We start from the raw sequence: 27,010 nt of genomic DNA on the forward strand, positions 1-27,010 counted from the left end.
TGCCTCCCAAGAGAAATTAAAAGCAATGCTTACGCAAAATTTTGGTTGGCTTACAAGGTGTATTGTGGGAAATGTGCAAATGGCAAATGGCGTTTTTAACAGGCCATTCGTGGCGCGTACTCAACTCCTGGTGGACAGGTGGGGTCCAGAACAAAGATTTCAGCAAGTCTCGCTGATGGACTTGACCAGAGCCTGGGTTTAGTTTCGTCTGTGGAGCAGGATGATCTACAATGAACGACTTCTTAAGCGACAAAAACGACAAAACCACTGGGTTCTCAATCGAACTTTATTTCATCAACAGGTTGGCCTGGCAGTGGGGGATATTGAGTCTGTTCAGAGGAACGCCACCCTTCAGCGCATGGCAATGCAAGTTTCATTTGTGGTGGAAGTTGAAGACAAGTACCCAAAGATCGTCACTCGCAGGATTTATAACCCTTCTCTGCAGTTAAAACCAAACGCACACAAGAACAAATTGAGGTAACTTTAGCGTGCGTCAAAATGAGGGGGGCGGGCATTTAAGACTTCGGGATCTAACTGAAATGTTTATCGAGTGTTATTTTCTTGTAGATAGTCCCAAAAAGGAGATAACATCCTTTGCGTATGTTTGAATTTCTTCCGTAAAGTTTTAGTCAGAAATTCTGCTATTTCGTCTTCGAATAGCCAGGCACGCTACTTTTTTTAGTTCAGTAGGCTGCCGCGCCTGGAAACTAGGCTGCACCATGGGTTATTTGCCTGGAAACGAGGCCGCTTAGGCAATGTACCATCGAAGCAAAGGTATATTGCTTGCATCTTCCAACTTTGGTCAACGCCAGCTAGTTATGAAGAATTAGCCGGGGGATTTGAGTTAATCAGAAACGGCGAAATATTTGGAATGAATAGTAATGCGTCTTAACCATTAGAATGTCAAGCGCAACGTCGTAAAATAATAGTCACCAAATACCAAGTCTACCGTCTACAGAAAAGAGATTTCAACTGATTTGTTTTAGGGTTAAACAGCAATTTTTTTCTTTTTACTTCAGGCGATTACATGAATGGTTAGCCGGGCAGGCTAGCTTTTTTGAGAAGTCACCTTCACTGACGGCGTATGAAGAAATGACGGAATCTAATATCAAAGAAATTCAGCAGCAAGTTTGCAAAACGAAGAAGCGAGTTAAGGCTTTGATGAGGACGATGGAAAACCAGAACAGACTGTTGGTGTTGATGGCAAAGAAAATGGATCTCAATGTGGAAGCAGATGATTTGGACGCTAAAAACGCCTTGTCTGAGATAGAGTTGCTTGAACCCAGAAGTTTAGGAAATAACGAAAGCGATGATGACAAGAATGGCAGAAAGACTGAAGTGGCTGGGCTTTAAGCAAACAAGATTTTTAACAATTAAAACTTGTTTTCATAGCATTACAATATAGAGAAAAATTTATTGAAATTAGTTTCTACCAGCTCATGGTTTTCCATTTTAGAAACCGATTGACTATTTTTTCGAGTAGGCCGAGCGCACAACTTGAGCGCAAAACTTGCATTCTGCACGGCGGCTGGATATGTTTCGGGAAGGCAGAATTCAACGCCTCGGCCACCCTTGTAAATAACCAACTGGTTTACTTCTGGCCACTTGGGATTCTTAACACTGTCATGTTGAATTTGACTTATTCGGTTCAATATAAAGTAGTTAAATAACTTAATTTGATCCAAGAATTATTACACAACATATGTAAATGCAAGCCCTTCATAAGAATTAAATAATTAATACCAATTTAATGATGCTCATGTGCTGTATTCTGCAATGAATGGCCCCACAGTGTATTCACACTGATTCCTTCAAAAGGTTCGTTAATAATTTTGAAATTATATGCGCGATAGAACACGCCTTAAAATACAAAACGTAAGGATAATTATAATGAAAGATGTCATTCATAGTGGTTTGTGTATGATAAAAACATACTGAGATATACATTGTTTGTTCTTGAGCATTATTTACCTAAATTTTTATAAATAATTAGGGAGAATTGAGCCCGGTGATTAGGTGAATGCCTCGGTGAATGCCTCAACTTTCAAATCTCATTTCCTACTCAATACAAAATAATGAACATTTTTGCGCAGCATAAACTTTCACAATTTGTTAATTCAGTCTCATCATAAACAGCTGGTTAAAAACTACCTGTAATTCTTATACGTGTCATAAGCAGCTGGATTATTACACACATCGCTGGTCATGATCAGAATAGCCTCACACAACTTGTCGTAATCACTCAGCTCATTATACACGTGAGCCGAGATTCTAGTGTGCAGTTTCCCCTGAATTAACTTGACTGGGACCTCAATGCTGAATTCATAATGCAGTTTCGCCTGCACCATCTCTGCATGGGCCTTGACTGGCTCATCTTGGTATCCTCGAGTAACACAGTCCAGAAGGACCTCAGGGAGCCTAATTAACACCATTGGTCCAAACATGTCTGCGTGCGATAATAAGCCAGTACCCCATTTGTCGGCTAGCATCAACGCAGCTTTGTTGGCCAGGGTATTGTTATATTGGCGTATTTGATCAGGTCCCATGGCCTCCCAAAAATCCAACACTAAGGGAGTAAGATTTAAGACACCAGCTTAGAAATCGCAGGAACTATTTTCCAATTGCATACATTTAGCAGCTAAAATTAAGCAAGGGATTTTTTTTTCCGAAAGTAAGATAAGTCTTTATTTCTGAAGATCCAACAAAATGTTTAAATGAATATTGTTGACCTCAGAGGTTTAAAGTGTGAAAACAGGACTATGTCTGAAGATTAAGAAGTACACTGTACACTGGCACGAAATGATCCCGCACCCCAAAATGATCCTCACCCTCAAAATGATCCCCAAATTTACCCAAAAATTATCTGCAATCAGGAAAGGTTCCCAAAAATCGACGCTGAAATGATCCCCAGCACAAAAGGGATCCCCCAACTTGACCCTGAAATGATCCCCCAGCATGCGAACGGAAAATACTTACAAGCACAAAATAAACAAGAGGAAACTGAAGATTGTGGTAATATTTGGAACAATTTAAACAGAATCAATGAATGATTAACAAAACAAACTGACATAAATTCTTATTAGTTTGTTGTGAAAATATCCCTACAGAATTTACAGTGATGTATTAATTCAATACAAGGCATAAATTTCATTCAGCTGACAAGAGCTCATAACTGACGTTCAGCCTGGTCAAACTTTTTAGTTTTCACAACAATCTCATATGTTAGCATTTACATCCAGGATTTATGCAGCTGATCCTTGGTGTTAAGTCATAAATGCTGGTCACCATTTAACTCGTAGTGATCAAGATTAAAATCTGTGCATGATATACACATAGTTTTAAGGCAACACAGAGTGTGAATAATAATAATATAACATGGTTTGGAAGCAACAGAGAATGTGCATAAACATTACAGAATTTAAAGGCAGCAGGGGTGTGTTTGATTATATTACATGGTTTTCAGGCAACATGGAATGTGTATAACATAACATCTATTATTACATGGTTTGAGGCAACAAAGAATGTGCATAATACATTTTATTATATAAACACCAATGAAGTACCAGGTGAGCTTTCACGCGAAAACTTGACATCTTCACCTGTGAAAATAACATGTTATCTTCACATGTGAAAATATCACCATTGCTATGGCTTCAATATAAATCGCACCTTTCACACCTAAAAACTATTAAAGGGAAATGGTTTGGTAGTTCATTGGTGTTTACATAATAAATAGAATATTACATGGCCGCTTGGAGATACAAAATTTCTCTTCTGCGCGGCCATGTAATATCCTCTATGTATATTATATGATTTTATTGCTACAGGCAATTGTGCAGAATAAATCACATGGGTTTGAGGCTACAGAGAATGTGCATATTATTATATATCATGGTTTTTAGGCAACAAAGAATGTGCATAATATTTATCATCATGGTTTTTAGGTTAGGCAGCAGCTTGCATGAAATAAGGTACGTAAACCTGCATCGCAGAGAAATGGCCATAATTCCAAATAACAGAGTTAGCAAGTGGCCTAGTCACCACATTTACTACATGTAGGTCTCCAAAGTAAACTTCTGCTAAATAATATAAAATGAAAAATCTCACCTGTATTCAAAGCCAAGTAAGGACTATAATCCCTCAGACCTAGTTAGCATCAGAAAAAAAAATTATAATATTTAATAGGTAGATAATTATTAAGCTGCAGGGTCACCACTGTAAGCCAAAAAATATATATCTCAGGGAAAAACAATCTTTTTATTAAGGTCAAGGAAAAGTCAGGGAATTTTGCAAAAAAAAGCCGTTTCCATAAAAGAAGCTGTGTCACAAAATATTCACCAAAAATCAATACACATGTAGCTGCCACCAAATCGAGTGAAACATTACAATATTAATCTGCTCAAAAAGTTGGAAGAGGGTACAAATGACACAGCATTACAAAAGGAAGCAAGGATGGACAAACTTGAAGAAGATTGAAACTGATTGCAAGTACGGTTTTTTAAAACTTGTTAGCCCACCAGTTTTTCAATATATTTCATTTTTCTTATTTGTAATGACTGATATATTATAGTAATGCTTGGAAGACAAATTTGTTTGGACAAAAAGCTGTAATTTTGTCATTCTCAGATGATTCCTCAAGTTTCATGGTGAATAAGGTCGCTTAACTGGTGCTGCTCAACAGCCACCATAAACAACACCCGTTCAATTTAACTGGGACTCGTTCAATATAATTGGGACTAATTGCTGTTAGCTGTTATTGCCTGTTATCAGCTATTAGAGCCAATCAGAATCAAGATTATCTTTGGCTAAGAGCTAGTCTAATGTTATCAGATAACAAACCCATTAGATCCAATGGCAAGCTTGTTAGTGAATAACGGGATAACAGCTAATAACAGCTAATAATACTTCATCCATTATACCCAATCACAAGTTTGTTAGAGAATAACGGGATAATAAGCTACATTCCACAAGTGTGAATTTGACCCGTGAGGTAAAAATCTATTTCATGACAAGTCAGTGCATCATTCTCGAGTACATACTGGAAGGTTGCACCCATATATGCACGTTTGATCCATTAGCTGCCGTGAACTCATCTAAAACTCGTTTTGGTTTATTTATCATGTTTTTGAAAAACGTCAAAATTTGTTTCGTTTTCAAATAACCGATAGGCTTTTTAACCCAGCACCTACGAAGCAGTGGAATGTTCAAGAATAGAACAAGAAAATCAGAAAATTACTTTATGATCTTTGAAGAAGCGTAGCTCATAACAAGCATGCAACTATCCAACGATCTCTCGATAATAGGTCAGTGATACAATAGTTGTGAATAGGAAACAGAACAAATCAACACTGCCAAGAGGAAGTTTATCAGTTATCAAGTGACAATCGCTGACATTCCAGCCCATTCCTGCACGCAAATTTCTTAGACAGTACACTCACACTTTTACGATCTTTACACTTCCCTTTATTTCACCTTGACTTAACGATGAAATCTGTTTAGAATAAAAAGAAAGGCAAACTTGACGTCACCTAAGGAAAAACCGCCGTTTCCGTTTTTCATTTTGCACTAAGCATCACTTTTTAAGACATATTTATACGGAAAATGTATTAACTTTTATACAGAAAAATTTTGAAAGGCCAGAAAGGTTTTACTCTGACACGTTTTGAGAAACCTTTTGTTTGACCATTATTCGGCGATCGATCAGATTTAAAGGGCCCATTTTTACGCGCCCTAAAAAGTTGTGGGCGGCGGGACTTGACTGAACGCAAAGAGAGCGTTACAATCTAATGGCATACGAGCGACTGCAGGCATCTCATGACATGTCGACTTTGAGATAACTATCAACGGCTTTGAATTCTTTCCATGTGCGAGAAAACAAAAAGTATGCAGACAGGACCAAAGCGGGAATATGTTATGGCGATAATGGCCGATAATCAGGGCACCATCAATTGTGATGAATGGTGAACAAATCTACTCTTTTTGTTGAACATTTTAAACGGTATTACAAAACAAACGCACTCTCTATTTGAGTCATGCTTGTCACAAAACCCTTTCATTTTCCCATTCATATTAAATAATTACTTTCGTTTTCCGTTTTGGCGCCAAAGTCGGTACCTTTGCGCCAACTTTAATTCTCGTCACGTCCGCTGGTGTAAAATCGATGTAATGGAAACAGAAGCCTGTTCGAAGGTGCAGTAGAAAACTCAAAGTTTCTTACGAAAAGTTCTCTTAAGAATCGACACATTATAATGCCCCCCCCCCCCCCCAAATAATATAAAACGCTTACCTCAGGTGTTACTTCATTTTCATCTAGAAGAATATATCACAAAAAGTATTATGATGTGTATGTATCCTTTCGCGTCCAGCAATGGCCTTTTTTCTCGTCTCTCTTAATTCCGAAAGTGACTTTCGTTTACGACACCTTTCGGAAGTAAAAATTTCGAGGACCACGCTTTCTGCTCTCATTTTTGGACTTGCCCCAGAGCAAAAGATTTCCCTAGGAATTCTCCATGTTCACATGAAAGGACGGCTTACGTGGGAGAGTCGGTACGCACACAATAGCTCTTTCTGCTCTCGTTAACTTTAACAACCGGCTTATCAACATTTTCCGGCTGTACTCTCTTCACTATTTGATATTCCCGTATTCTTGCATTTAATCAATTTTGTATATACATTGTTTTATTCAAGTAAGCATGATTTAAAGTATACTACATATTATTTTAGACTTTATTTTTCCGAGCATGGAATTTGCTGACAATAAGAAAACCGTGACTCAGGCTTGAAATGTCAAGCGGGCAACATTTTTCGGCTTATCTCCGTTCTCCTGCAATCGCGAATTTCAACAACTTTTCATATCAAATGTTTTATTCGCGTGAAATATGCTACGATAGATCACATTGATTAAAACGTGTAGTCATTAAGCATTCTAATGGAAGTAAAACCGTGACTTATCGTGAATCAGTGTGTAAATTAATATAGGTACAAAAAGCATTATACATAATTGTTCTAGGTCCACTTTGCGATTTTAGCACCTTAAAATTTTCTAAAAACTTGCAACAAAAATTATTGTCAGATTGCCATACCCACAAACAAAAGAAAAAACACTTCAATAAACCAAGGGTAAAAATTGAAGTGCCAACATATTTTGCAGAGTCTTTCAAATAATGCTATGCCGGGCTAACAAAATCATAAATCGGAGGTACAACTGTCTCGGGTTAAGCTGGGTTACAACCACGAAGAATCTCGACAATCCTTTATTAATGGATAAATAAATCTAGAAATAAGTGTGCATGCCTGACTTGATTTTCGACGTTTTCGACGTTTTGCAGAGGTTTTCCTTCAGTCAATCGCAGACACCACGCTGCTCCATAAAATTTATTCTATGAAAATTAAAAGGATTTAAATATTACGACGCAAAACACCACTGTTCTTATTTGATACATAGCAAACGAAACACCATACTGAGTAAAGTGCTCTTTACTCGATACTTTCTAACAATGCAATCCAAAAACATAACTCGCTTTCTCGAAACACAACTGGATGCATAGACTTGTTACAAGTAGACCTCAACGGGTTTCCTAGCGGGCGGAGCGAGAGCAAACCCATGGATAATATAAAACCACGGGATAAACTTTTACGAACATTTGCGACTTTCATTCAACGATCCTAAACGCAAGGTGCAATGCGATCTGCGGCAAAAAATACCGACCAATTAGATTGCGGCCTCAGATTGTCTCCAGGGAATTAGCAAAAAGAACTGAAAGATTCCCACACTCGTGAGTCACGGAAAACACGGAACGAAGTTTCATACAAAGAGAGAATGGCTTAGCGACTTAGCTGTTCTGTGAGATTGAGCATGGTGCCACGTGAAATTGCTTTCCATTCTCAGCGCTTAGGAAAATTTGCGCTTGACTCAAGGTGGCTGACTTTTTGACAAAAAGCAGAACCTTTTTTACCGCAGTGCTCAACTAAAGCACACTGTGCATACATCCGGTCAGTTTGACTCAATTTAATAGCGGGAAGAGGATCGAGAAAGAGAAAACCAGTTGAGCGCCTCCATCAGTCACTTTTTTGAGTTCATATGCAACCAATAAACAACTTGCAGCCTGATTGTCAGACGATGTCCTCTTCTCTCCTGTGGCAATTTAAGCAGTTAAAGAACACAACATGGTAACAACATTTGCATTTTGGTCGTGGATGTTCTGACTTCTTTGTATTTTTTTCGCTTAAAGTCCTAAACTGGTTATTCCTTTAAAGATTTCTTTCATCATGCGTTTTGGGTTCCGGTTAGCACGGGCCCAAGCTATTTTAAAATTATCATTTTGAGATCGTACACTTCCAATGTACATTGCGCCGTCTTTCACTCAAAAGATGCTCTTCAGCGTTGTTCAATGACTTGCTGTTTCTTCTCGTGCCCATTTTGATACACAAATTTAATATTTTCTAGTCATACTCTGTCATAGGTAAATACAAACAAATGTTCGAAACTGTGACGTTAAATTTCGGTTCAAACAAGACACATTTATAAGAAATAATAATAAGAAGAAACACTGTATCTGGTGTCTTTGTGCATCGAGAAACAACATTCACGCTTTTGCTTTTGCTTTTGTGACGGGTTATTTAAGCTGCCAGATATTTTTGATGACCTTTGTTAATTGGCCCGATAAAGACTTGAGACCCGTTGCCGATTCCGACATTCAACGGAATCGGAAAAAATCGGTGCCCAATTGATCGGCATCGGTGTGACCCGATGCCGATATTTGGACGCGTTCCTTTGTTCTAAACAGATTTCATCGTTAAATCAAAGTGAAATAAAGGGAAGTGTAAAGATCTTTTTAACTTAAGAAAATAAATGTGTTAGTGTACTGTCTAAGAAATTTGCGTGCAGGAATGGGCTGGAATGTCAGCGATTGTCACTTGATAACTGATAAACTTCCTCTGGGTAGTGTTGATTACAATTTTGTTCTGTTTCCTATTCACAACTATTGTATCACTGACCTATTATCGAGAGATCGTTGGATAGTTGCATGCTTGTTATGAGCTACGCTTCTTCAAAGACCATAAAGTAATTTTCTGATTTTCTTGTTCTATTCTTGAACGTTCCACTGCTTCGTAGGTGCTGGGTTAAAAAGCCTATCGGTTATTTGAAAACGAAACAAATTTTGACGTTTTTCAAAAACATGATAAATAAACCAAAACGAGTTTTAGATGAGTTCACGGCAGCTAATGGATCAAACGTGCATATATGGGTGCAACCTTCCAGTATGTACTCGAGAATGATGCACTGACTTGTCATGAAATAGACTTTTACCTCACGGGTCAAATTCACACTTGTGGAATGTAGCTTATTATCCCGTTATTCTCTAACAAACTTGTGATTGGGTATAATGGTTGAAGTATTATTAGCTGTTATTAGCTGTTATCCCGTTATTCACTAACAAGCTTGCCATTGGATCTAATGGGTTTGTTATCTGATAACATTAGACTAGCTCTTAGCCAAAGATAATCTTGATTCTGATTGGCTCTAATAGCTGATAACAGGCAATAACAGCTAACAGCAATTAGTCCCAATTATATTGAACGAGTCCCAATAGCCCCTTTACATAATACTCTTCCACATTCATACATATGTAAGGATAAGTTAGGTTTTCTAGACAATGTAAGATACAACTATCCCCCAAAGGGGAGGTGAATTGTGGTGGATATATACCGAGATGTGAAGTGTTGAGTAGCCTGCATGGCAGGCGTATTTTGGGTGGGCGAAACCTTGTTCATGTTCGTAATATTGTTGTAGCCACCATCTTTGATTTTATGACAGAGGAAGATTGGGGAATGTAAAAATAGTAACCCTTAGGGTAGGTGTGAGGGCAAAAGAAGGAAACAGGGGAGCACTATGAACCGACCCTGACGGGGATATTTGTTTTAGTATTTACCAAATCAGTTGGATAAAAATCAAAAGGGAAGTTTTTGTAAATAAAAGACATCACTTAGTTAGAGTTTGTTTACATTTCAATTGACAGTGTTTCGGGATCATTCTATATAATTTGGTTGCAAATTCAGTCAGAAAATGTTTTTGTACAGACCAGTAATCACTGACAAGCCAAATTTTGTCGCCTTTTTGGTAGATGTTGGTGCAGCTGCTTCAAATTTTACCGCTGAAATTTCATCTTTCGAAACCATCATGAAACGAGAAGCCATTTTGATTCCCGTCCCAAAACAGTGAATATCCAAGGATATTCTGAGTTACGGGAGCCAATTAGAATGCACGAAAATTGTTATCCACTGATTTGGTAAATACTTATATATAGAATATCTAATCGTACATCTTCTAGATGTTATTGTTTTAATTTTTAGGGATTTAGTTTTTAGTGCAGCTTAGAATTTTTAAGCAGGATTTTTATCGTAACTTAAATGTAATTCGTCAAGTATTCTTTTTATTACCATTCAATGTCAGTTTTTAATTCATTATTTTTCTTTCTTATGATTCTGTAAAGCGCTATTAGGCTTTTGGAAATAGTGCTATAAAAATAAAGATGATGACGATGATTATGATGATGATGATGATTATAATGATGTATTCATAACCTATAACAGGAAATCAAAAAATACAATGTACATGCTTAAAAGAAGTCTATTGTTCATAATTGGGAATTCACAAGCTGCATTTGTCTTACCTGTCCATATGAACTGTGAATTAAATCCTGCTGTAAAACCACTTGAAACAACAAGAGGCTTGATCATATGTTGATTGTCTTTAGATACACACAGAAAGCCACACCCCTGCAAAGATAAATGGTCATTATGCGTTATCACAGTTAATCTCACCAAAACTTCAATGGTTAAGTACCATTTTAATACATGGAAATATCAAATTGTTTGTGCCACCATTTGGAAAGGTTCAGAAAATATAGTCTGTCATTCAAGGAGATGCAAATTTTCTACTCTTTTCAGTTCTTCCAGCTTACCTGAATACTGTAAACTTTGTAATGGCGTATTTTATTTGAATAATTACAAGGTCAATATATAATTTTTATACAAGAAAGGAAAAACATACCTTAGGACAGGCTAACCATTTATGAGCATTTCCCACATAATAGTCAGCTTTGAGAACTGTTAAATTTAATGGTAAGGTTCCTAATGCATGCGCACCATCAATCAAAACAGGAACACCTTTCTTGTGGCAAAGTTGAACAATCTCTTCCACTGGCATCACGATTGGATAGTTACTAGGAATATGACCAAACAAGGCCAATCTTGTACCTTCTTCCAAGGTTTCATTTATTCTATGAATAATTTCCTCACTGGTGGCAGGGAAAGTGATTGTGATTTCCTTCAGAACAACCCCTGAAAATTAACTCCAATTAGCACAAAATTTGGTAAATAAATGCCTGATAAGTTCATCAAGTCTGAAGACATTCTGGTATTTCAGTTTGGTTAATCCAAGCCTCTCCAACCAGCCAGTTGGTCCTATCTAGTCATTGGAAGCAAGGTTTTCTCCACATAGGTGGGAATAAACTGTAAAATTCAACCCACTTAGATGGGTACTTAACTAGCCTCACAAAATGATCATGCAGTTTTAGTCATCTTTGTTAAGTAGAATGACAGGTGCTTTGTGCAACTATCAGCCACACTTTTTTTGTGTCTTCTTTTTTTAAAAAAATCCCTGACAAGAAGAGCATTTCGCCATCTTGAGTGCTAACATTAAGTGACATTTGAGCAAAATTTTGAGAAGCCAAAGCCTTAGGAATTTGCCAGAAGTGATCAGCACTCTGGATTCTATGTCCTCACAAGATCATGTTTAGTCCACACAAACAATAAAAGCAATCATCACAAACATTGCATATTTTTGCTATCTACATTGGACAGTTCATACGTGTAAAAAGTGATTCCTCGGGGAACAAGGGTGGCACCCTTAAAGCAATAACATTAACAAATTTTTCAGAATTCCTTTTGTGCATGGATTGCTTAGCCTTTATATATATATTGGTTGGTGTATGCAGTTACCTATGTTGTGGTTCAATTTTATCCTTGGTTCAAATTTTCTTTTCTTTTGTTTTTGGGTATGGCAATGTATGATAATAACATGATAATGAGTTTGAAACAAAAGAAAAGAAAATTTGAACCAAGGATAAAATTGAACCACAACACCTAAATGTAGCAACTGTGGATACCAACCAACAAACAAAACTAAAACCAAACCCCTGAACATCAGAAGCAGTAATTTACTATCAACAACAAAAGCCCAGCCTATAGCTAGTACTTGACTTGTAAACGTCTTTATATCTTTACAAATACATTTGTAGACTCATGTGGACATAACCTCACCTGTACAATAGGTGACCAGGCGAGCCATCTTTCAATATAAAATTGTAAACCAAAAATTATTTCGCCCACTAATACAACCTTATTTATGACAAGATTAAAGATAAGGATCAATGCCTTCTGTTTGAACAAAAAACAACCACTAACTCAATTATATGTATCTAGCTTACACGTTAAAAGAGTCTGGTCTAAATTGACATTATTGGTGGAATACCAAATGCGATGGCTGTATTGTGCTCAATAAAAAAAAAAATTATCTATGGTTTTACGAACAAATTTGCACTAAGGCTTGGATTGAACCTCTGTTACTGATAGCAAAGTATTATATCCACACCACCGCAATTAAGAGAAGAAGACTGCTACTTCTTTGAAACCTTTCTCACTTAAAAGCACAAATCCAAATCTCAAATCAACTGTTAATGGTTTCTTTAGTGGTTTAATGTTAGTTGTTATTCTGTTTGTTGAATTTTTTGTTGTTATACATTTGAAATAAATTAAGCTTATTTAAAAAAAAAAAAAGAAGAATAGGCGAACAGCATTAAGAACTTACCATGTTCACTACTGATGTGCCTAAATAATTTCTTCACGGTATAGTAACAAGTGTTCAAGAAATAAACAGTATCTCCAGGACGCCAAGCTATTGATTTAATCACAGTGTTGATTGCAAAAGTGGCATTAGGAAGAAGGACAACATCACTCGGATCACAGCCAACAAAGTTTGCCAGTCTCCGGTTAACGTAAGCCAAATGGGGCAGCATTTCTCTGTCAACGAAGCGCACAGGTTGTCTTTCCACATAACACTGCCACTTAAAAGCTGTTTCTAGAGCTTCTTTAAGGACGCACCCGAAAGCTCCATGATTTAGAAACGTCCAGTTGTCGAGATCAAGAAAAAAGTGTTTTCGCATTTCTACTCCAAAAGTGGACGATCTGTTAAACGAAGGCAGCTCAAAAGGGAACTTTGGTGGTACATAATCCTTGTCAGAGGTGCTTACGAATTTCTCTACTGTTGCAAACGCCATAATACCTTGATAGATGGGTTTGTCAAGGACTGTTTTGTCGAGACAGTTGCTCACCTGATTCGCCATTGATTCCTCCATTTCGTCCGCCATTTTGAATTAGGCGCCCCTTTGTGCTCAGCGGTCGGTGCCAAAAATGTGTGCGCACATTTTTGTGGTTTACCGCTGTTTGTTCCTTTCCAAAATGCTCGTGGCGGGCTCGTGTTTTCTGAGAGAAAGAGTAGAGTAAGAGATGGAGTTTCCATTTGTCCAGAGCAGATTTTATTAGATTAGTTAGAATATAGATCTTCTCTTCAACGAAATTGATATGAAAAAAACTGATACATTTAGTTTTGGACCTTGGAAAATAACTACAGCGAAAGGAGCCATTTTAAAAGCAGGAGATGTTGACAGGTAAACTTAAGCTTAAAACATACACTTGACAACATTAAACTTTATCAGTGTTGTAATCTTGTGGAGGAATTTGACACGTCTGTGGATGTGGGTGCGTTCCATTTTTAACCTGAAGGGTTAATACTATTTCGTCAGCACCATTGCAATACATATGCAAAGGGTCTAGATTTTTAATGAAAAAATTCAAACCCCCCTATTCAAAAATAATTCACCATCCTTAGGGGGCTGGTGGTTAAAAAATGGCAGGTTATGTGATCTGGACATGGACATAGAAAGGCGTTCCAAGGGCCAGTAGACTCTACAAACAAAATGGCCCTGAAATCTGGCAATGATCTTGTCACAGAGCACCAACAAAAGACAGAAAAAGCTGAATGAATTGTGCAGTGGCAATCATTTTTATATGAAGGGAAAGCAAGCAACTGCTCAGTTTTGTAGTTGAACTATTTCAGCTGCAAAATAAAAAAACTCTCCTCTCTGGACCGGCAGGGACAGTTTCATACTAGCAAATGCAACAGTGCCATTTTTTCGTACCCTACCCGGTAACAGCAGTCTCAGAAATGACTGACAAAGTGACAGCATAACCCTTAAGAAAGCCTCCATTAAAGGCCAAAACAGGGTGCAAAGAAAGTCAGTTTTACAGCCTGCCACTCGCGCAAGCTGTGGTTAGCATGTACTAGCCCACAAGTCATTTCAACTGGCCCTAAAACCCTTTTTGATTAGCAGGATTGATTACAATCCTTCTGCAATTTGAATTTCCCCCAAAGAAACAGCACTTGCCCGTCGGGCAAGTTAGGAACAAAAATCACTAGCCAGATAGCAAAGTCCACCAGCCCTGAGCTATCGGACACAACTTTCTTTGCATGTTGCTAAATGCTCGTTGTCCAGGTTACTGGTAATAGTCACTAATATTCACTTGATCTCTGTACTACGATTAGTCTGTGCTATTGTCAATTAACTGATTGAACATAAAGACTCCTACATGTACACTTGCAGTGGTAGAAACTACAGGAGTCAGTTGTGTTGATGGTTGCGTGATAAAAATTAAAGTAGGGCAAATGGCCTAGATCCTCAAAGGAGGGGGTGGGGTGTACTCTATGACTGATAAGTGGAGTATTAAACCATTCTGACCATTAACTAACCCTCCCCTAGTTTTGCAAGTAGTTATTAAACTGCTGTACAATGCTTTATGGTTTAATCACTCCTTGAATTTTCATCGATATAGGTCAGAAAAGGACTGTGATTATTAGGGCCTCTGACTAATATTTTATGTAGCATTAAAAATAATCACCTTATAGCTGCTACTGGCTTTAAAGGTAATTTACTTTGTTACTATTTTTTCTATTAATCATGTGTAGAATCTCTGCTGAACTTGAGCTTCCCTCCCTTCCTGAAATGGTGTTTGGCGACAACATTCTGCAGATCGATCACACTGCAGGGTTTGGAATTCAGTTCAATGCAATAGATGCACTTAAACATGTGGATAACAAACATGACCTTATGAAAGTTGCTGTAGCTGAAGAGTGGCAAAGTAAAAGGTAATAGAGAGGAGAAGTTGTTATGCCATGTTGCCATGGTAGCAAAATTTCTGGATCTCAACAAACCATGATCCTGCAAATATGGCAGAAAAAAATGAAAGTGATTGACATGTATGACTTTCCTGTGCATGATTGAACTCAGGAACAAAGTGGTAGCCCATGCAATGTACTTTTCTTCATTATTTGCCAATGCAAATAACTATCTCTGCCAAGAAAGATTGTTAAGATCCATGAATTTTGCTTCCATGGTAATTGGACATGATCACACTTCTCCTCTTTATTGCTATGATAGGTCTACTGTTAACCCTTTGAGCCCCAATATCCACATGCAAATTCTCCAAACTGATCTCTATACATTTCTTTAAAGAATGAGTTGAGAGAATTTGAGAAAAGATCAAAGCATTTTCTCTTAGGTAATCATTTAATTAATTCTCATAACCTAATCTCTTGACATTGTATGGATATCATTAGGAGAAAAGTGATGTTGGTCACTATCGGTACTATACCTAAAAGGCTAATTAAAATGTGAACTGAAGATATGTTCTTGTATTATTTTTCAATCCCAACTGTACTTCACCATTAATTTTTATTGTCTTCATTGACAATGCTACTGATTAAGTTGTGGAGCAATAACTTATTAACAGTGTACTATACCGAGTTTAAAGTGATGTACTCTTTGACAGGTTGACATGGTTGACATTTCTCCATGGTTTGCAAATTTTATTGACCCTAATATGTCTTTAAATCAAATTATATTAATAAGAAAATATTTTATAAAACATTTCATTGCATTTTATTTTTGTGTAGCATACAGTATTTGCAGGTATTTGCAGTTCTTGGCTCTTGCATGCTTTTATTTCAGGGCCTCAAAGCTATTTACACATGCTTTTTGAGAATTACAGATTTGTTTGGTTGTTTGTTTGTTTTTTCATTTATCCTTATCTTCTTTGAAACCAATATTTCTTTAGGCAGGATTCAGAATATATAAAGGAAGTGATAAAACCTTTTGATTGGACGTTCACAACAGATTACAGGGGTACACTGACAGGCAAAAACAAGATGACCATGAAGGTAAAAACCTTTTTTACATTGTCATTAAATTAATTTGTTGTTTTAATGTACAAACCTACGGCAAATAATTCTCAGTTTTTGGTTGTTATTCAGAAATAAGATTCAGTTGTTAAACAAATGACTCAAAAAGTGCAGTGCCATAGTAAGAACAGTGGACACATTAAGCACTTGATCATGATATGCAAATTTAAAGGATCATGCCAATTGACTCAACTGACACAGTAACTTTTTTACATTAGATGTAGTATCTAGCCCATCATGGAATTTCCTCAGAAGGCAGTCCTTAATACACCTCATTTACAGCCAAAATTCGTTGTATCACACCATGCGTTTTGCAAATTGCAAATTAAAGGATTTTGGGTTTCTCTGTTCTGTAACTGAAATCCTTTGAGTGGGGATGGGGTTAATACAAACCACAATGCTATGCACTTTCCCTGCTTTGCAAGCAAAAACAAAACTGCAATTTACTATAGAGTATAGACTGCTCAAGAATAGCGAAGGAAATTGCGATGGTGAGTGGAATTTTTTGTCAAAGGAAGGAGCCAGACATTGTTTAATTATGCAAGTGGCATAGACATTTGTATTAAAGAAAGATCAAAAAAATATTTGAACCAAATGAGTCAATTACTGCCCAAACCAGGACGATCACAAGAAAGGAACCTTGAAACAAAGAAACAAAGAAAATGGATCAAAATCCACCAATCACAAAATCACAAACCATGACCTTTTGAACTCGTTCAAGTAAACATCTGTTTCCTATAAGAGTTTCATGATTGACGGAACAGGAAACCCAAAATTTCTCTGAAGTTTGTAAAACGGACAGCGCGATACAATAAATTTAGCTGTAAAGTGTATTCTTCAGACTCACCTTTGAAGGCATATGTAACAAATTAAGTTCTAACCTCTGACTGTGCATGTCCGATCTAACATTAAACTGCATCATGTGACCAGTCCCCTGCAGCATGTGTGGTATGTATCTCTATTTTTTAAATGTTTCAGTTTGCAAGCAGCTTTAGCCTGGTTTCGCTCACCCAAAATACATGTATGCCTGCACTGCAGGCTAAAGCCGCTTGGATACTTTATCTCCACCAGAATGCAGTTTGCTCATCTTTATAGCAACAATATTATATGGCTTCCTTGGCCTTGTTGAGTGATCTTTATTCCTTTCAGGTGGAGTCTACTGATGAGAGAATAGATATGGAACAGTTGAAGGTCAAAGAAAAAATCTACTTCTATGAGGATGTCATATTGTTTGAAGATGAACTAGCAGATAATGGGATTTCTAAATTAAATGTAAAAATGGTAAAGACTAAAATTAATGTCTTGTATAATATTATAAATAATAATTAAAATTTGTACATCAAAATACTTCAAATACTTTAAAAGGAAAAGGAAAGTTCATGTGCTCTTTTTTTTATCACTTGAAGCTTGAAGGGTATTAGGGTGAGGGAACTTGGCCATGCATCCCCTTCTCCTGCACATTACCTGTATTGTATTTTTCGAAAGTACCACACAGGCCAGCATTTCCTCACAGTCTTTCATTCTAGAGATAGAGAGACTTGAGCAATTAAAACAGTTAGGAATATATTGCCATGTCCCTGCAAAATAACTTGGAGTTGCATTGTAGCAAAAAGGTGTTAATTTTATGGTATAAGCAGAGTGAGCGGTGTAAGATAGGTATTGTGAAAGAATACAAATTTACTTTTATAGTCAGTAACATAGGCATTGATAATAAATCAAAGAATCAGTGACTTGGAAGAAAATATCTGTCTTTTCTTTTTCAGCGTGTTATGCAAGGTGGCTTCTTTTTACTTCTGAGGTTTTTCATGCGAGTGGATGGTGTTCTTATTAGAATCAATGATACAAGAATATACCACAAGGTAAAAATAAGTAAAGTGAAACTGTGTCATCACTCAGATGGTTACATGTACATCATAGGATTTGATTTACACAAACCCAACAGTTACAACTACATGGGACAATACCTAAAGTAAGTCTTGTGTGCATGTCAAGAAAAATCAAGCCTGCACTCATGAGATATTTCACTGTATGCCACTCAAAAGCACTCTGCATAACTTGCGTATACACAATAAACCACCCTCATACTTAGGATGCTAGCCTGCGTGCAGACTTCTTTTATGCACCCAGGCTATAGGACACTTACTATTCGGTGCGAACTGACCGGCCACACTAGTTCAGCCATATCAGTCCATAACTTCTAAGAAGTATGCAAGGTAGCGATGTGTTTTAAGGAAAACTCAACCAAAAAGTTGTAGCTGTCTCATTCTTTTGTGAGAGATATGAAACGTTTATCATCTTCCATTATTATGTCTAAATATTTCAGGCTGGTTCTTCGTACATGTTACGAGAATATTCCTCAAAAGAAAGAAAAATGGAAGAAATCTTGGGACTCAAGGTATAGTTATCCTGAATGAATGTTACATTAAATATCTTGTTTGTTGTTATTTAGTGTCCAATGCACTGAAAACTTGGGTGGCTGTATTTTGGTGGCAGGGGGACCAAGTGGTCAGTGCATTGGACTCACAATCCGGTGGTCCTTCCTCCAAATCCCGCTCTAACCACCAGCTGCATTTGTTTATCGTCCATCTCAAGATTAACTCCTTGACCACGCCCATGAAAAGCCGACTGATTGCCTCCTGTTAATTGGAGTATTTAATCTTATTATTGATGTTTTCTTCACATTATTTCTTCCAAATTATTTGAGTGGAGTGCTTGTAAACTTCAATTCTGGACAAAAAAAATTCTAAAGATAGTTTTCCCTTTGGCTTAAAACCTACCTACTCAAATCGCGTTGAAGCTTCGTAAAAACAAACACAACCACACGAGGTAACAATATTTACATTTTATTAATAACTTTTATCGCTTTTAGTTCATTTATTTAATGTAAGACTTCCCATAAAAAAATCTCATATTACGCTTGGGCCACCTGTGTCACAATTAGCATCATGATGTCTCATTACAATCATACTCAGCGTGTTTCGTACAGTTCCTCGTGTCAGCGAAAACGTGATTTATGCCATACTATGCCGAATGATATTCAGGTGGGAATGTGATTCAGACACCGGACGCAAGACCCAGCTGGCCTGAATGTGGACTAAATTTTATTTGAACCTGTCAAAGTCAGCGCGCGCAAGTATCATTACTCCTTTGTTTTGTATTTTTATTTGAACGTTATATTGCGCGTGCAGTTCCTTTTAAATGAATATTTGCGTTGTATAGTGTTTTCAAAATTTTTGTAAGACTTTAGATTAATCTTTTTCTTTTCTAAATATATCGTAGATCAAAGCCTGATCGGGAAATTATTAATAATTCATCGAGTTTTAAGCGATTCTTAGTGTTTATCCGACACCTGATGTACATTTTTGCTAATGAAATGAGTTTCGGTGTCAAACCAGCCCCAAGGCGACGCCCTGTAATCTTTGAATATTACTAGTTTGTATAGGTAATAGCAAGATTATTAAAATCATGCTATTATTTGTTTATACTACTACCTGCAAAAGGTTTGTAATTTTCATATGTAGGTATTTCAAATTAAGCTGAAATACCACTGCTCTAAGCCAATCAAATTGCAGAAATTTCCCATGTAGTAGTGTAAATTTATTTATTTGTTTCTTTGTTTAGGTTCCTATCACAGATCCCACAGAGCTAGCTCAGCATTTAGTTCTCAAGAACGAAATATTTGAGAAACTTTCCTTTCCCGATGGAGTCGATGAGAAGTTTGGCGTGGAGCAATCTGTAAGTTAAGGATGAAATTCGCAAGTTCAGAACATCACTCGACGTTTTACGAGTAACGCGGTCAAGTAAAAGTAGGAACTGATTTTGGGTGGACGAAGAGGAAGTGTTTTAAAGAGCGAAAGTCTGTCTTTGTTTTACGCAAGTGGCGCTTGAATGTTTTGTCGTGGTTAAAGGCGACATTAATTTGAGATCGACATCATAAAGGAAGCTTCATACACGTTGTAAAACCACTTTGGAAGACTGGAGAAATGTCGTCTCTGTTCTCTACACGCTAACCGTGAAAAAAGGTGACCGTGGCGAATGGACTGCTGACCCGATTGTATATTTTGATGACATCTCTCGATGATAATATCGAATGATAAGAAGTCGAAATTTTGTGGATCCCGTTCTTCAAAATTCTTATCTAGTCGAACCTCGCTCAGTGAGACTCTGAGATCCACGACCGAAGCACCCCTATGACCTGACTCGAATTATCGTTTTCTCCTTTTTGTTTTGTTTTGAATTTTGTTTTTGTTCTTTTAACAAACGAAAGAAAAATTGAAATTGGGCTAAAATGGCAAATCATATAATATCGTTTTCTGGAATATTTAACAATTATTCCTTGAGCCCGAATGGGCTCTGAGCATTGGCTCTGAGTCAATAGCTATTGATTCAGAGGCCATGAGGGCGAGAGGAATAATTGTTTTAGTAAAATCCAACTAGTTGGTCAAAAATATCGAGAATAAAAAACATTTAGCTAGTTAAAGCTTGACTTTAATCCTTTTTTGCCGCCAAAAAGCCCGCGCTTTTCGCTACTAGTGGGCTATAATATATAGCCTAGTATTAGCTCAACCAATCAGAACGCAGTATTGATAATAGACCACTAGTTAGATTTTACTAAAGTAAATTACACAAAGGCGTTAGCGATAGGTGGCAGTTCTTGAGGATCGTTTTTGCATTGTTGAATATGTTATATGGGGCGGTAATGGGCGGCTGAAATGGCTCCGAAACGGCATGTAATTAATGACAAGAACACGCAAATAAAACATACGACAAGATTATGCTATACGTTATACTATTTTGGACTGCTAAATTGTACCCTGGGTGCCAGAGACTTCATGCGGTCGACACCGAAGCATCACACCGCACGCGAGCAAAGAAAACCTCTGGTACCCGCGGTAGCTAAATTGCGATTGCTAATTTATGAAGCAATTCCAAACAATTGACATAAAACTACAAATATTTTCACCCGTGAGCTTGAGGCGCCTTTGTAAAGTAGGTACCGTTTCCTCGGTGTGCATGCGTTTTTCCTATGACCCTACAATCACGTGAGCGCCAGGGGTCCTGGCACGTGAAGTCCGCGGCCCGTAAATTCCACGCAAGAGGGAGAGAGTACTCCCCAACCCCCCCTCCCTTTCCCCTTCTTCCCTATCCTCAAGCCCTTTCGACACTTGCTACAAGACCCTACAAGGCTAAGTGAGTACCGACGTGTTCCCTCTCTTCAAAAATTTCTTACGTAGGGCCGTATCATTATAAGATTCAGGGAACGGTTTATTGATGGTTTTAACGGTAATTCAATCATTTTGCTGACAATTCAGAATTCTGGATTGTCGTCTGTACATTACTAAAGTATTAATTTCACACAAGTTACAAACTCGGATGGTAAAATTCCGTGTTAGGTAAGTCTGCCCCGGATTAAGACCGGGATTTTTTGGGGGCGGGGGTGGGGGTGCACCCAGAATATTTTCTTCTGGATTAACATGACAATTACTGGCCTCAGTGATCTGTTTGATTGATGGATGGCTAGACAGCATTGTGTTAATCGATCCCAGTTGCCTTAACGCTGTTGAGACTTGTTAAGCTCCCTTAACTGTTTTATCACACGAAATAACTGGAAACACTCTATTCTGTGGCATATAACAATTCTTTGAACTTAACATTCGAATATTCTGGATGATGCACTTGAAAAATATAAAACCTTGTCTGAATTACGAAATAAAGGTATGTTTTGCAAAGTGTGATACCTATTTCGTAATATATTGTGCGTTTCGTCATGCTTGAGACATTTTGACAGATCTTGCATAAAGATCTGTATAAAGTGTTTGAAATTGTTGTAATCTTTCCTACCTTGACGGTTCTGTCGACGGACTTCTTCTGCAGGAATACTAGATTAGCGCAATTTTAGAATGGAGAACAGGAGTGTTATGAAATCACTTTACCAGGTAAGACTTGAAATTCATTTCGCTGAATTCTGGAGAGATGTGTCCTTTGCCTGAGAAATAGTCTGCGATTATAAAGGCGGGTGAGGGGGTGTGTTGGAGGTTTGCCATTTTAAAAATCATACGGTTGAACCGTGCTTAAGGACACCACGGAAAGTTTTCTTTGCCCCTGGAAAAAGTCCTTACATTCAGCCCACCTAATACGGACGGACACCCGTTAACGTCGACAAGGAACATTGTCGTCATAAAATTTCGACCTCTTGAAACCTCGCCAAGACGGACACTTTGTTGACAACTGTGTGCAGCTGTAATAAACTTTTTCTTTAAGGTAAAAAGCTTTCGGATAGTGACATCATGCCAATGTTAACATTCATTGCTTTTACTTCAAACGGAATAAGACGTCAGTTCCTGACTATTGGCACAACTGAATGAGCTATGCAGAGCAGGTGCTGGTCTTGATTAATATAATGTTTGTTTCCACGGACATACTCTGCAGAATAACGGTTTTGTCTAACTCAGAAAAGACATTGCTTTACGATCCAGATTATGACCTTTTTTTATTCAATTAGTACTTTGTTGGCAATAAATGGCATTTATTTTTACCAATGAGTGTCCGCCTACCAACGGGGTTCGAATCGACTGTATTACTTATTCCCAATTAATATTTATGCCAAAAAAGGAAAAACGTGTACAATCGTCTAGTCTGCAGCAGAGTTTCAGTATGTATCCGCAATGATAAACTTTTTGACTCGAGTTTCAGAGTTCGACTCCAAAGAACTGGTTTATTAAATTTTACCTTTAAACTTTCGAGACTGCAAACCGAGCCTAAGGGAGTTCTCGCAGTCTTATTTTTTCCCACTCAGGGCAGAGGCGGATGCAGGATTTTTTTTAGGAGGGGGTGCACTCGTCTCTTGCTCTACTTCAACACCAATAAACCACATAGTTTTTTTTTGGCAGAATACCAGTTGTATTAGAAAACCGCAGGTCATCTCGGGAGTGGGGGGGGTGCGCACCCCCTGCACCCTTCCCCTAGATCCGCCCCTGCAGGGACAGGAAGAATTTCGTGCTCCCAAAGAGTTACCGGAGCCTAGAAATTCCTTTGACCCAGTCATAATCCAGTATCTTTAAAATCAGTCGCTTAAGGCAACAAAATCAAGTCGAAACGACTCAAACTACGAAAATACATTTCAGAAACCGGGAATGAGTTTGTTATTAACAAAAGCATTAAACGTGCTCACCTATACGCTCGCATACTCGAGTTCGTTTTGCCTTCTATTTTTTTTTTTTTTTTGCATTCTCAGTTCTCAGGTCCAGGGGGTTTACGTTGAACCATTGATATTTTGATTAAGGGTGTCAGAGAACTTTTGAACGGTCTATTTAGTTGTGTTTCACCATGTCAGTTTTGAGTGAAGTTCTACCCGGGAGTCCACATGAAAAGGAGTGACCAGGGGTGTGGGGCTCGTCGGAAAATTGGACTACCCTATCTTGGAGACAAGTCTGGAAGTGACTCAATTTTTATACCTCTATGATCTAAGATACCATTAAAGACAGATAACAGAAAAAGAGGTCAAGGCTTCACCTGCATCGTTTTGTTTCAGTTTGTAAATACTGTGGAGGAGATGGAAAAGGCCGTTTTGGTTCCTCAAAGCTTGCAAGATATGTCTCTCTCTAGCAGTAATGGAGTGGTCCTGGAGAACAGTCTTTTTGAATCATTTACGGTTCTAAGGAACATCAAGAATATTGTTCTTACTGGTATGATCTTTTATGTCGTAGTTAGATACACACTATTGTGCAAAATAACAATTCAAGCAGTTCATCGGCCGTCTATAGTCCGCTGTGCAATAGCCCTTTGTTTCTTTGGGTTACGTGACTTTAAGCCAAGTGGCTCTGGGGACGCGAATGGGGTAGGAGCACTAAAAAATGACTGCGAAGAAGGAGGGTCTCAATGGGGTTAACCGATAGGCGTAAAACAGCCAAAAATTTAGTCGATAGCCGTAAAAATTGAAAAATTTTAACCGTTAGCCGTAAATAGGGTAAAAAAGAGTTAACCGTAAAAGAAATTGTTCCCTAGATTTGCTACTTTTAAGGAAGGTACTAAGCTCACTTATGACACTTATGGTTGCGTTTTTTTTATTTCCCGGCTACTTTGACTCTGTACGCACGTTGGGCCAAGCGCCTGTTAGGTGTTGACCAAGACCTAGGCTCCACTTCCGCCGCTCTTTCAGGGAACAAATTTTTTCCATAGCGAAAGTCTGGCTTCTTGCTGGGAATTCATATTTGCGATTTTCAGAAGGTCGTCCCTCGAAACACTAGTGAAACAGCACACAGAGATGTCAGTGTCTGTAAAACACTTTGCCGATAAACAACATTTCCCTATTTTTCTCTGACACTACGGTAGACATTGCCATGCCTAGTCCCTGTATGGCGTCTTCCCACGCCATCTCGATCAAGGCACTTCGGTGGCGAACTCGCTCGGAACACGTTACCCGAAACGCATTAGCCGCGCGAAATAATGAGGTTTATGGACAAGGCATCGGCTGACAGTCGTTCCGTACAGTCCTTCGCTATCATTAAAAACACTGGACACGGGAATTTTGTTACTGGCCGTTTTGACACTAGAGCTAGAGATTATCCGTCTGAGACTAGCCTGTATACGGTCGCCCTCTTCCCGACAGACACCTCTTCTCCGATTTTTTTCGAGGGGAGTGGGCGGCCGTACACAGGCTATCTGGAACGAATAATCTATCTTCAAACTGTCCGTCGAAATTGAGGGATAAAAGTCGGGCGGATTATTTATTCAAAATTCAAACTATTCCATTTTCAAATTAAGACGTATTCCTTAACTGACGCGAATCATCAAACGGATAACCCGTCTCACACGATATAATCCGTCTCTAGTGTGAAAACGGCCATTTCTCTTGTAATGAATGTCGCGCCCCGGCCCCGGGGGGGGGCACTTGGGTATTTTTTGGGTGGGTATGTGCCGCCTGGGACTCCAAATTGGCACCCCGTTCTAGAAAAAATTTCCCCTAAAATTGATACCCCGTTCTAAAAATGGGCCAATTTTTTATACCCCGTTCTAGCATTCGCCCTAAAACTGATACCCTGTTCTAGAAATGGGCCAATTTTTTATACTTCGTTCTAGGGTGCAACAAGAGTACAAACAGTTTGCTTGTTAACGCATTGAACCGTATTTTTAAAAGCAATCTGTCCTTGAATACTTTCAAATGGCTGCTTACAAAAGTGGAGCTTTCGTGCGTTCGAAAGTTTATACCCCGTTCTAGAAAACGCCTCTGAAATGGATACCCCGTTCTAAATCAGGAGCTTCAAAATCACGACCCCTTTGGGCGGCACATACCCGTATAGGTAATGTATGGGAGTACCCCCCCACCCCGGGGGCCCGGCCTTAAGTTGGGCGTTCGCGTGTCTGCTTTGCTTTTTCACGAAGATTATTTTTAAATTGACTGTTGACATTTCTATCTGTAAAATAATATTAGAAGTGGAATACTTTATAAAAAGTATGATCTATCAAATGTTAAAATTTTGCAAAAGAATAGCTTATTTCATCCTGACATGATCCTAAGACCTCTATTTTGCTTTAAAGATTCAAAAAATACGGGCTAATTAATATTTCACTTTTTGAAACAAAAGAAGTTAATATTTAACTTTTTTGTTAACCGTAACTGAAAAAAATTAACCGGAAGCCGTAAAAGAGCCAAAATTTTAAGCCGATAACCGTAAATGCCACCACCCCATTGAGACCCTCAAGAAGACTACACAAATCAATCACATTTAAAGAATAAATAAACTGATAAGTGTCTTATACCATTTTCTTTATGCCATTTTTGACGTAGGTCACGCCTTGGACGACGAAAACGGGAATACCCCTCATACCCCATTCAGCGATGAGCTATTGGCCTTAACGGAAACGTTACAAAAGTTGACGGGACTGGCAAACAACCTGACAGCGGAGTATAAAGAAAAGTTTAATCTACTCTTCTGAACTAAATTGTGTCCTTCAAAGGCGATGGGAAACAGATGAAGTTCAAGGCCGAACAAAAAAACGGACGAGACGAGCTAAAAAATAACTGAATAACAGTAAAAATAGTGGAAGCGAAAATAAAGAAAACCTCTTATTGGAGAAACCAAAAAAAAATGAGACAACTTGTGCAATAGTTTCTCCAGCTATTTGCCTTGCAGTAAAAACAATGCTCTGGTGTGTAAAATTAGGGGGTTCGTTGACTGACTTGTAGCCCTCTCGAAATGCATCGACGCTTTGACAAGCAAGGATGAAAAAAATATTAATAATACAGAAATGCAGCCAGCTAATCAAAAAGCGAGAGAATTTTCAAGCTATTTGCATCACCTTCAAAAACTTCAGAAGCCACTGTATTTCCTTGAATGATTGGACTCGTCCTCCCGCACACAAGTGTATCAATTTCGGTAGTAAGGGAATCCCGAAACATCGAGTTTGGATTCGAGTTCGGGTTCGAGTTAGGGACCGCTCATTATTTATTGCCGGAGGGGGGAGGGGCGAGGTTTTGGGGCTAAACAAGGTGAAATTTAGCCGATCCCCCCTTTGAATGTTACTTCACTAAATCACTAAAGTGATCCCCCCTAATAACTATTGATGACTTTCGCGATCCCCCCCCCCCCCACCCCACAGGTCTTCATTTTCCAAGCAAATATGAGTGGTCCCCTCTCTGAATCCTTCCTACTC

The 27,010-nt window shown here is 38.2% G+C and overlaps 4 protein-coding genes across 4 annotated transcripts in view; 3 read left to right on the plus strand and 1 right to left on the minus strand.

Moving 5' to 3' along the window:
* The window catches only part of LOC140951253 (uncharacterized), a 16,326-nt gene extending 14,575 nt beyond the window's left edge, over positions 1–1,751 (plus strand). The window contains exons 9-10 of the mRNA XM_073400492.1: positions 302–477; positions 1,020–1,751. Coding sequence (XP_073256593.1) covers positions 302–477; positions 1,020–1,353 — 510 coding nt within the window. The 3' untranslated portion in view covers positions 1,354–1,751. The remainder of the gene's footprint in view (positions 1–301; positions 478–1,019) is intronic.
* Positions 1,752–2,035: 284 nt separating this feature from the next.
* Positions 2,036–13,480, minus strand: LOC140951128 (uncharacterized). The gene is made up of 5 exons (XM_073400345.1): positions 12,872–13,480; positions 11,054–11,343; positions 10,674–10,779; positions 4,108–4,146; positions 2,036–2,566 (listed from the first exon to the last, which is right to left on the minus strand). The coding sequence occupies exons 1-5, from the start codon at positions 13,428–13,430 to the stop codon at positions 2,148–2,150; spliced, it is 1,413 nt and encodes a 470-aa protein (XP_073256446.1). The 5' UTR covers positions 13,431–13,480; the 3' UTR covers positions 2,036–2,147.
* A 37-nt stretch (positions 13,481–13,517) lies between these two features.
* Positions 13,518–20,727, plus strand: LOC140951161 (TIP41-like protein). Its single transcript, XM_073400385.1, has 7 exons — positions 13,518–13,730; positions 15,086–15,265; positions 16,234–16,336; positions 17,507–17,638; positions 18,121–18,216; positions 18,681–18,752; positions 19,979–20,727. Exons 1-7 carry the CDS (start codon positions 13,645–13,647, stop codon positions 20,099–20,101), a joined length of 792 nt encoding a protein of 263 aa, XP_073256486.1. The 5' UTR covers positions 13,518–13,644; the 3' UTR covers positions 20,102–20,727.
* Positions 20,728–22,170: 1,443 nt separating this feature from the next.
* LOC140951245 (uncharacterized) lies at positions 22,171–26,450 on the plus strand. The gene is made up of 3 exons (XM_073400481.1): positions 22,171–22,293; positions 23,889–24,042; positions 26,145–26,450. Exons 1-3 carry the CDS (start codon positions 22,258–22,260, stop codon positions 26,291–26,293), a joined length of 339 nt encoding a protein of 112 aa, XP_073256582.1. The 5' UTR covers positions 22,171–22,257; the 3' UTR covers positions 26,294–26,450.
* Positions 26,451–27,010: the final 560 nt, after the last annotated feature.

The sequence above is a fragment of the Porites lutea genome, chromosome 1 (assembly GCF_958299795.1).
Source record: "Porites lutea chromosome 1, jaPorLute2.1, whole genome shotgun sequence".
Lineage (NCBI taxonomy): Eukaryota > Metazoa > Cnidaria > Anthozoa > Scleractinia > Poritidae > Porites > Porites lutea.